This window comes from Nanorana parkeri, unplaced genomic scaffold (assembly GCF_000935625.1).
Source record: "Nanorana parkeri isolate BGI_ZX_2015 unplaced genomic scaffold, ASM93562v1 scaffold747, whole genome shotgun sequence".
Taxonomy (NCBI): domain Eukaryota; kingdom Metazoa; phylum Chordata; class Amphibia; order Anura; family Dicroglossidae; genus Nanorana; species Nanorana parkeri.
The window spans coordinates 411296-422624 of record NW_017307015.1 but is presented as its reverse complement, the minus strand read 5'-3'; the positions used below and the strand labels follow the sequence as shown (position 1 = coordinate 422624).

Sequence of the window (11329 nt, the reverse complement as noted above, 5' to 3'; positions counted from 1 at the left end):
ACACTTTAACAGCTTTTACCGCTCATCAGTGATTGATGGCCCTAGAATTATTGCTCTCCCTCCGACGTTCGTGGCGATATGTAACATGTGCGGCATAATGGGCGCAATCGTCTTTTTTGCACGTATGTGCCCCCGACGCATGTTTGCATGGGTGGGGACTTTAAAAAATGTTTTTTTTTTCAATTCTTTATGTGTAACCTAAAAAAAATTCGCATTCTTTCAGAGGAGAGGGGACCGGAGGGAGCTTGTGTAACTAGCTTCTTCTGATCCCCTGTTACACAGGCATGGCTGTCACTGCCGTGTTCGGTCCCGAGATCCGCTGTGCCCGATGCGGCCGGGACCGGACAGGAGATCAAAGGGAGTTCAGTATACGAACAGGACATTTTTAATCATTACCATCAGTAATTGCAGGCAAAATTAAATAGTTAGGAAGTAAAAATTTGCCTCTGTAAGTGCTGCTTTGTGTTTTTCCCCCCACTGTTTTCTTGGTTTAAAAATAGCTCCTGGCTGGCAGGAAATGTGCAGGTGGGTGTGGTTTCACTGCAAGCGCACATTGCATGTGTGGGTCAAGGCTACCAATCGCGCATAGTGAATTAAATAAAAAAAAACAGGCCTCTACTGACTATGAAGGCACTGGAGTGGGATTGTGAAATTACAAGTGTTAATCTTTTGGCCTTGTTGAGGCCCTCTCTACTAGCTAAAATAATTATTTAAAAAGTATTTTTTTGGCCTTGACCATAATAAATACAAAAAGAAAATATGTACAGGAATACATTTCCTTCAATATTATACATGCCTAAGACAATATCTGTCAAAATATAGCTACAGCCCGTTTCATCCTGTCAGTATGTTGCCCCCTACAGGAGATTTGAAAGTGAAAACAAAAAAGGGGCCAGCTCCCTGTAGTGGCTATACCATGACACCTGCTAAATAGCTTAGTTTAGATTTGCAGCTGCTGGTAGTTTTGTGTTAGATCTAGAAATCCTGGATTGTTTTTCCAGTCAAAGATCATAGTGTGCCATCCCAGTTTTCTAAAAATTGGGAACTTGGCTTTGATAGCCTGCAATTGACTCAGTCTTTGCAAAGGCCTACAAGCCAGTGATTGCACTGCTAAGGCTTGTCAAGCCAAGTTTGATTCTATTAATTCACACAACAGATCTCTTCAGGTTTCAAAGGCTATAGACCTGTTACATTAAACAAAAGACACTGCGCTATGACACTGACACTAGAGCAGTGTCTTTTGTTTAATATATTGTGGGAGAAGTTTATATAGCTTCTCTCTATCTCTGCAGCTGTCAATAGGGTGTTTTTGAGGAGTTTGGGGTAGAGCACTATAGCGCGGATAATCATTTGTTTTGCTATAGACCTGTTACGCAGGCTGGCTCTGAAGACCTGCTAGTGTATTAAGTGGTTTTACTTTTAGTGCTTTTTTTGTTTGTACCTAGTAGAGTTTTTTTAAGGGTTGTGGCAGCCTCCTTTTTTATTTCCAGCTAAGGCCCTGTGTGCTATAGATGGTTTCTAGCCATTTTGCCACACCTTCTGCTGACACCTTGTGTATGGGCATTTGCCCTTACTACAGGAACGAGAATAGACAGGGCCTCAGGAGTGCATAGTACAATGATCCCAGGCCTTCTCCTGCTCTCTGCTGCATTTAGGGCAGTCTTCTTTCTGAATTCACCATGCTGCTATGCAATTTTTCTACTGCAAATGATGAAGCACAGCTATCTTCCTCTTTAAGTGGTACCAGCAGCAGTGAAAAATGGATTATAGCTTGATCACTTCAGCACCCCTCCAATGTTCAGTTAGTTGGTCCTCACCCATGTGTGAATTCATAATCTGCACTTTTGCTCAGAGGATGACTGGTGCTGTCCTCCTGTAAGGCCTCCTCTTGGGCTGTGGTCCTTTGGTTCTTCAAAAGCCTCCATTTGAAAACATAATTGAATTAGCTTTGTTGACTTTGTATCAGAAAGTGGCCTTTCTTATAGCTTTTACATTCGATAGGAGGGTTTTGGTGCTGGCAATCTGCAAGACTTCTTTTCTTGTTTGTTTTTAAGACCTGGGCCAATCTTTTTACCAAAGGTCAGGTCCACTTTCCAAATTTTTAAGGACTTCTTCCTTCTTTCTGTCCAGCTTTGGTTCTTCTAAAAGAAATTTACCTTGACTCCCTATATTTAGTTAGAGATCTCAGGGTCTACCTAAAATAAAAAGAAATTCTGAAACCCTACCAATCATCCAAAATGGTTCCCTTGAGGTCACCTCAGTCTCTAGAGCAGGGATGTCCAAAACTCCGGCCCTCCAGCTGTGGTGAAACTACAAATCCCATGAAGCATCTCTCTCCGGGAGTCATGTCTGTGAGAATCTTGCAAATCCTCATGGGATTTGTAGTTCCACCACAGCTGGAGGGCCGCAGTTTGGACATCCCTGCTCTAGAGGGACCATCTTCCAATGGATCCCCCAGAATATTTCTTAATTCTATTCCCTATAGAATAGGGATTTGCCTTTCCCTATCACTGCTCAATCTACCAGAGCAGTAAGTGCTTCCTAGGCCTTCTGTTATGAAACTTGAGTCTCCCAGGTCAGTAAAGCTTAAACTTGGTCTTCTGTCCACACCTTAACCTAATTTGTTAGGGTGGATGCAATTGCTTTGGCTATAAGGTCCTGCCGGCAGCTGTGTAATTGCCCATTTTTCGCTAGACTGCAAGACTTTGGTTGTTTGAGTATAAATTCAGCCCTGCGTGTACATTTGCATCAGATGAACTAACAAGGGCAGGAAGAAACATGCTTTAAAGGCAAAGTCCTATCCAAATAGAGAAAATATACAACATATACATACATAGCACAGTGATCCGTTTATAAAACTATACATTATTTTGATAAGACTGGATTACTCACCAGCTCTTTTAAAGCATCTAGATGTGTGATTTTACAAAATACCTCCTTTGCTGCTCTCCTCATAATTATAATTTTGTTTTCCTATAACATATTTTTGCTTTAGGCCTGCAGTAAAACATAAGCATAACGTTAACTGGAGGTTTACATGATTGGATCTGTTTAGGTTTGTCTTTTGAGATACAAAATCACTGAATCACAAAGTAAGCAAATCATTTAGTTATATCTTAGAACATATATTGCAGCCAAACAAACAACAAAATCTATTAAATTACTATAGAATTCACACATCTACCTGTTCTGGATTACCACATTTCATTCAGATTGGGCCTGGCTGCTGACAATATCGCACTTTCGTCCAGTAATCAGGTGCCCTGGGACCACCACACAGCCAGGCATCTAACTTATGGTTGAGTCACATGATATATTGTCGATGTCATCTTCCAGGAACCCTGTGTTCACTCCTTGTGATTCCTTTAATGTACCTGGATCTCCTAGATTAACCCCTTCGTGACGGGAGACGTACGCTGTACGTTCTGCCACGAAGTGCCTATATGACTGACCACGTACACTGTATGTGACGAGTTACTTAAGGCTCTGTAATGCCTCCCGGTAACTGCTGATTCTCAGCGGTTATCATTCATTAATGAATGCTTCAGTATTGAGGCATTCATTAATTAAATAGTTAAGCTTTTGTAAAAGCTTCTTTCTTTCATTAATTAAAGAATGAAGCTGTTACATACAAATACGGGACCGATAAATAGTGGTCCCGTATTTGACAGCTGAAGATAGCAGAGTGAGTCACCTCTCTGCTATTTGTTTTGACAGCTTGATAGACTGGCCCAAAGTTTATGATACATTTCAGGCACAGAAATGTTACAATGTATCTCTGTGCCTGAAATGTATCACTTCTGATCGTCTGAGCACGATCAAAAACCTTTAGTGAGATCTGATTCTGACATGCTGTCAGCATCAGTCTCTAAGGTTATTATTAGCTGTTCCTAAGTTTGGAGCAGCCTACTACTAACCAAAAATTTGAAAAGTTAATTTATCAAGCAGGCATTTTTTTATACTATAATTATTATAAAACATTTCTAAAAAAATAATAATCAAAACTTGTGAAAAAAAATGTTCTTTAAGTTTTTTCATTTTTTTAAATATTTTATTCAAACTAAGTGAGGCGTTAGGTACACATTTTGGATATAATTATATACCCATCTGTCCTCTAAAAAACAATATATAATATGTGTGGGTGTGTACATTTAGTAAGAAAGTATATTACAGCCGTGAAAGAATCACACAGCAAAAATGTAAAAAGTGTGCCAGTCATTTATGAACAGAAACGGAAAACAAGCTCAGTCATGAAGGGGTCAATAATTTGCCTTCTATGTATTGTTTTATGCTTCCTCACTGTTCTCACACACACTTACTTTTCCAACTGGTCCCACCTCACAATCGACTTGAAGTTACCATTTTTATATTTTTCCTATCCAGCTTGGGGGCTGAAGGCTTGGGTGGAACCAACAGTACAAGCCAGGACTCCCTTCACAAAGCTGCCAAAAAAAAGAGCATAAAATCCTCCATTGGGCGCTTGTTCGGCAAGAAAGAGAAGGGACGCATGGGACAAATGGGACGAGACTCTTCTTCTCTAGGTAAATGACAGTACAAATTTGGTTTCACTTATGAAAAGTTTTACTTTAAATTGTCTATTCATCCCCCAAAAATATGTCAGTTTTAGGAAGATGCTGCTGGGCTAAAATTGCTCTTATTTAGCATTTTACCTACACTATGTAATGTTCTCATTCATCAGCTAATACCAACAAAATTGGGTCACAGATAGCTTACTGGTTAAGATAAATACTAAACAATCTGCCATTTTAAGAAATGCAAATATTTATGTAATGGATTTGAATAATTTCCTTGTTTTCAGTGCAGTTGTACCCACCTCACAGTCTGTTCTTAACACTCCACTGTTCCCTATTCCCACAGTTTAGACTCAGCTTTAAAACTGAAGGCTTTAGACTGTGACAAGTAACACCCATCACTTTATCCTCTATGTGCATAGCACTTTCACATCAGGTGGTCGCAGACAAACAGTTTTACTCATATCTATAAATAGACTGTTATTTTCATCAGATACCAGCAGCTTAGGTGACGTTTGCATTTGACCTTCAAGTTATTTGTGATTTCTTAGGAAGACATGTTGCCCTGTGTTTGGAGCTATGCCATTCAGGTTACTTGATTGGCACAATTTAGGTCAGTAAACTAAAAATGCATCATCATGGACATTTGCACACTAAAAACAAGCCCCAAAGGACCACCTAAAAAAAAAGCCACTGTAGGCAAACATATGCACTGTCTTCTAGCTTCTAATTAGGCAGTGTGTGGGGTCAGACAGGTCATCTTTGTCCAGAAGAGTCAAAGTAATTAAAGGTAAATTAGAAGGTAAATATATTTCTAATACTTTTTAAATATTTAGATCCTTGAAAAAGCCCAGTTGTGACTGGTTTTGCTTAAAGTTAGGTTTTTAGTACCCCTTTTTCTTACTGTTGCTTTAAAAAGGTGCTGATTATTGTTTTGGACTCACTTTTGACTTGCCATAGCCATGTGCAGCCCAATTCCATTTTGATTTGTCAGTCAATAAGGCTGTAAAGGACTTCCCCAGGGGGAGACACTGTTTATTGGAACGTCATGTCACCAAAACTAGCGCTTTCAGGGGCCACTCAGGGTCCCCTTCATCAGGCTCAGCAATGACCTTTTTGTTTGAGATACATTTTAACACATGCCTCTGACCACTGGTGGAGATGGGTATTTCACACCGAGATTCTTTCAAAATATCCGTACAATGAAATGGACTCTTCTGTTTTCAACTTGTGGAAAAAAAGATGGAAGTACTTCATTGCACATATACCACCTTTTCATTCCCCAAGTCTTGGGCTTTATGAGTTTGAGAACAAAAAGATGCCTTTTTTTTTTTCTTCGTGAGGCATCTGCCTATCAATTACTAACTTTAAAATTACCCATGTTCTCCAGTTACTTAATCTGTTGATATGTATGGAAGCAATATATGGATATGTGGATGTGTACGTTTTATCACAAATGCCTCTATCGGAGGTAGTTGCTGCACATTGTCTTCCAAGTTCATTGTCTTGTGCTATATTACAGCTGGAACTCCCTCGGATGAGACGTCACCGGCTGATCCCATGGGCCTGTCTAAATTAGCCGGGCCTGTAGACAAAGACCGCAGAAACAAGAAAAAGTAAGTTACATAATTGAATTGATGTAAACACATTGTTAAACCCGGGGCAGTTTCAACATAATCTAAGACCTAAAGCAAATAACTGATGAAGCGAAATTAAGCACATACAGCTGTGAAATACGTTACAGTTTTGGGCTCACAGTAGATTACGCAACAAATATATGTTTAAAGAGAAGCAGTATAAGATATATGAGTATAATGGATGTTGGTACCATAAGGAGGTAGTTTGGTTTTAGTGTGCTATTGTATCATGCTGATGACATTTTGAATGTAACCAAGTTTCAAAATCATGTTGATTTTAATGATTAAAATGTATACAAGATTACGTGTGTCTGATGGACATGTTGTTCAGTTTGGACACCTTTAAAAGCCCCATGTTTCTTTTTTGTTCTTTTTTTTTTTTCTCTCAAAAAGTTTTTCTTTTTCTTTTTTGTCTTGCATACAGAGAAACCAAAGTATTTGTGCATACATCCAATGTCAAGTACCAAATACAGTACAATGAACATACAATACAAAGTAAAGTTATGAACTTGTAGATAGCCAGGGGAAGTCCCAAGAAACAGTAGGGTCCTAGGTTACAGAGTATTATCCCAGTAACTTGGGCTTCAAGTCAAGGTTACAGAGAGGGGGCCCAGGTAACCTGGTTCCCAGGGGGGGAGGGGGAGACAACATACGAAGGGGGAGAAAGACAAGGTCAGCGAGAAGAGAAGTGGGTAAAGCGAGAAAGGGAGGGTAGAAAGGGGGGGAGTAGAGTAGTAAGGCAGCCTTAGAAGTAGGAGAGTGGAGATAGCTGGTCAACAACTCTGGCTTCGGGTCCTCATAATATCAAGGAATCCACGTTAAAGGAGGGAGGAAGGTACGACTCAATCCATGGTTCCCACAGCTTCCTGAACGGCACCAGTGTGTACCTTTGGATAGCAATGAGCTTCTCAAAAAACATCACACGTGTTACCCTGCGTTTGACTTCAGCAAAGGGAAGGTCAGGGGACTTCCAAGCCCGCGCAATGACTCTCTTGGCCTCTGTGAGGATAAAGGTGAGCAATCGGTGTTGATGCAACGTGCACACCAATGGCTTTTTAAGTAGTAGCGCTTCTACCGGGTCTTTACAAAAGGTCTTGCCGGTAACAGTATATAAGAGTTGGTAGACCCTATGCCAGAATCTCTTTACCTTGGGGCAAGACCAATATATGTGAAGGACCGAACCCTCCACCCGGCAACCCCTAAAACAGTTTGGAGATTGTGATGGTATAGCCCTGGAGATCCGAAGTGGGACCAAGTACCACCTCAGGAGCAATTTGTAATTGGCTTCTATGGCTTGTACATTGGCGGAGCTTCGGGAGGTAGTCTCCCATATCTGGGTCCAGTTGTCAGAAGTAATGGAGCATCCCAGGTCTTGTTCCCACCTGGAAGTGTAGGGAGGAGTGGAGGTGTGTATTTTATCCAGCAGTAGACTGTATAGGGTTGATATTGTCCCCGAGCCACATATCCCGTAGTGTAACAGTCTCTCAAAGGGGGTGAGTGGGGGGACAGGGCGTGTACCTCCTAATTGGGTCAGCAGGAAGTGTTTTATCTGCAAGAATTGGAAGATGTGTTTTGAGGTTAAATTGTGTTCAGTTTGGAGCGTTGAGAATGTTACAATGCCCGTATCGGAACAAAAATCTTGAATCAAGCTCAAGGTGTTGGAAAGCCATGGTTTAAAGGCGGCGGGATTGGTGTATCCTGGTGGGAACAATGGATTGCCATGGATGGACATCAGGGGAGAGTGGGGAGACATCCAACCCATAGGGCCTCAAAGGCCATCCCAGATTTTTAGAGTATGTTGAAGAACAGGGTTGACGAGGTTACCTCGCTTTGCAAACGGAAGCCAGGGGAGGTTGAGAAGAGATGTCGGGGAGCACGAGTAGGCTTCCAAGGAGACCCAAAGAGGCATTTCTTGTTTCCCAAACCATTTGACCAATGGGGCTAACTGGGCTGCCTGATAGTATTTTTGGAAAAAGGGAAGTCCCAAACCTCCCTCCCGTTTGTTACAGTAGAGAACTAAATGTGACACTCTCGGGAAAGAACCTTTCCAAATAAATCGCATGATGCGGCGTTGGAATAGCCGAAGTCGAAAGGCGGGGACCGAGACTGGGAGGACCCTCGCATGATAAAGAAATTTAGGGAGAAGTGTCATTTGTATGGCTGTCACTTCTCCCAAGAGGAGAGTAGAGATTCCATGTGGGAAAATAATTTCGGGTAATTCGCTTTGTATAGTTGTTCATAGGAGGGGGCGAGGTGGATCCCCAAATGTGGCAGCGCAGTTGCAACCCACGTGTAGGGGAATGATTGTTGTATCTGGGAGCATAGAGAAGGGGGAAGGGATACATTAAGAGCTTTAGATTTTTGCAAATTGACAAAAAGGCCAGAAAGGGTGCCAAATTGGTGTAATAGAGGTTGGAGGTTAGGGAGGGAGGTTAACGGGTCAGTGAGGATTAGAAGTGCATCATCCGCAAACAGACTGAGTTTATGGTGGTATCCTGCCACCTCTATACCCCTGATGTCCACATGTTTTCGTATGGCCTGGGCCAGGGGTTCTATGGCTAGTGCGAACAAAAGAGGGGAAAGAGGGCAGCCTTGTCTGGTCCCCCTAGTTATGTCAAATCTTTGAGAGTGGAAGCCCTGGTATTGGACATACGCCGTAGGCTCCGAGTATAGGGAGTCAATATTCTGCATAAATGAGGGGCCAAACCCCCATCTAGTCAGGGTATAACGCAGGTAGTCCCACCCAACCGAGTCGAAGGCCTTACGTATATCGAGTGCTAGTAGCATGGTCGGGATCTTCCTCTGATGGGAGATATGTAGTAAATTAGATATTCTTCGAACACTGTCTCCTGCCTGTCTTCCCAGCATAAACCCCACTTGGTCTTTAGAAATTAGTTTCAGGAGAGGGGATTGAAGTCTCATTGTCAGAATTTTAGTGAGCAGTTTGAGGTCGACATTGATCAAGGAGATCGGGCGATAGTTAGACCAAGATGTGTGATCGGTCTCGGGCTTTGGAATCATACAAACTGAGGACATCAGTGAATCCCCTCCCAGCCTCCCTCCCCCTCTCAAAGCGTTAAAGTATGTAGTGATGTGTGGCACAAGGGTGTCCGCAAATTTTTTATAGTATATGGCACCAAAGCCATCAGGGCCAGGCCTCTTCCCTGCACTAAGCAGCTTAATAGCAGTTAAAACTTCCTCCGATGTGATGGGGGCGTCGATCATGTGTCGGTCTTCGTCAGATAGGGAGGGTAGGTCCAGGGAGGAGAAAAATTCTTCCATACTGGAGACCTCTGGCGAACCGGTAGATCGATATAGTTCGCTCAGGTGTGTCTGAAATGTGTTTAGAATTTTAACCGGGTGGGCCGTCACCTGTCCTCCCTGGAGTTTCAATCTAATGGGGTCACGTTGGAGATCAGATTCAAGTTGGTCAATACGGGACATCCTTATCTTTTTTGCTTGGGAGGCTAGTTGAATCAGCCTACCCCTAATAGTGGGTTTATGCGCCTCCCAGACCGTGATCGGGGAAGGAACTGAATTGAGATTCAAGGCAAAATAGTCAGTCAGAGAGGTTTGAGCCGAGGCCAAAATCTCTGGATTTGCAAGTATGGAGTCCCTTAATGACCAAGTGAAGCCCATCTTGCGGGCAATGTCTATGCGAATATTAATAAAAACCAGATCATGATCCGACCATGGAACCGGACAGATAGCGGCTGAGGACACTTGAGGTAAGGATGCAGCGCGTAACAAGATATGGTCAATCCGAGAAAAGACATTGTGTGGGTTAGAGTAAAAAGTAAATTGCTCCTTAAGTGGGTGGAGTTCTCTCCAGGAGTCCACCAAATGATATTGCGTCAATAGGGCTCTAAAATTCCTAGCCACAGAGACATCCGAGGGTGGGGTTGCCGGGTGGTTGGGGTCATGACGGATCAATATGGGGATGCAACGCAAGGTTAGAATCGCCATATAGCACCAGAGACCCCCTAGCATGGCAGTCAACAACTCGGAGCAGGTGTGAGAAAAATCCCAATTGATCAGCATTAGGAGCATTGTAGGAAACCACAGTAACCGGGGAATCATGGATTGAGCCCACCAAAATCAAATACTTGCCCTCTGGATCCCTGATTACCTTCTGGCTGACGAAGGGAGCAGACCGACTGAAGGCTATCAGCACTCCTCGATGTTTCGTAGGTGCGGAAGCTAGGAAAAACAGAGGATAATTAGAATGTAGAAATGACGGATTATAGGATTGGGGGAAGTGGGTTTCCTGGAGGCAAACAACGTCAGCATTAAGTTGTTTGAAGTGTCTAAAGGCTTTGATTCTTTTGTTAGGTTGATTGAACCCCTTAACATTGATGGAAGCTATTTTCAGGGCCATGTGGATAGTTGTCCAAGATTAAGACTTGTAAAAGGGGAGGGAAGTGGGGGGAAGGAGGGAAGGAAGGATGAAATTAGCGTGTTCGAGTAAAGGGGAGGGAGGGGTAGGGTAGGGCGAGGGAACCAGGAAGGGAAGACTCCCAAAGGGCCAAGAACAGTCCCTGAACCAACAAGGTGGGATGTCGTTCACTAGGCTAGGATCCAGCCAAACGCCAAATCCAAGATAGTGAGAGGTGGGGTGCATGGGGTGTACCAGAACGGGAGACAGACCTGCTAATAAGAAAATAAAAGCAAAAAAAAAAAACAACACAGAACCCAGATGTATATGTCCATTAGACCGAGGGGTCATTAAGGTAACATAACAGAATTAAGTGCAGCATATGCAGGTAAATAACAGGAGAATACAAAATACAAGAAAATCTTTGCAGGGCGAGCCTGAAACTTCAGCCTGATCTGATGTCAGATCACCCCCCCGGAGACCAAAAAACCTAGGGGGTAAGCTAGCACCAGAGGAGTCCCACAGCAAAATAAAATGAGTAACAGAACAACAGCTTAACATGGAACCAATAAAACCGCAAGGTGGGACCAAGGCTCCCTGCAGAGTGATCCTGAGGATCTTAGGCTGTGATGTAGTGAAATGTGGCCTAAACCATAGGAATCCAAACGGGGTAATTACCACACCAATACCGCGTGGAGTCAACGGTGACTATACCCTTGAAGGGAGCAACAACGCTCAGCAACTGGGCAAATAGGAGCAGTTCTAGTGGGACAGTCATCCAAAGG

General features: G+C 42.9%; 1 protein-coding gene across 1 annotated transcript in view; it reads left to right on the top strand.

Moving 5' to 3' along the window:
* Positions 1-11329, top strand: part of PPFIA3 (PTPRF interacting protein alpha 3) — a 165303-nt gene that overhangs the window by 119603 nt on the left and 34371 nt on the right. Inside the window, exons 17-18 of the mRNA XM_018564364.1 lie at positions 4423-4541; positions 6055-6148. Of these exons, the coding sequence (XP_018419866.1) occupies positions 4423-4541; positions 6055-6148 (213 nt within the window). The remainder of the gene's footprint in view (positions 1-4422; positions 4542-6054; positions 6149-11329) is intronic.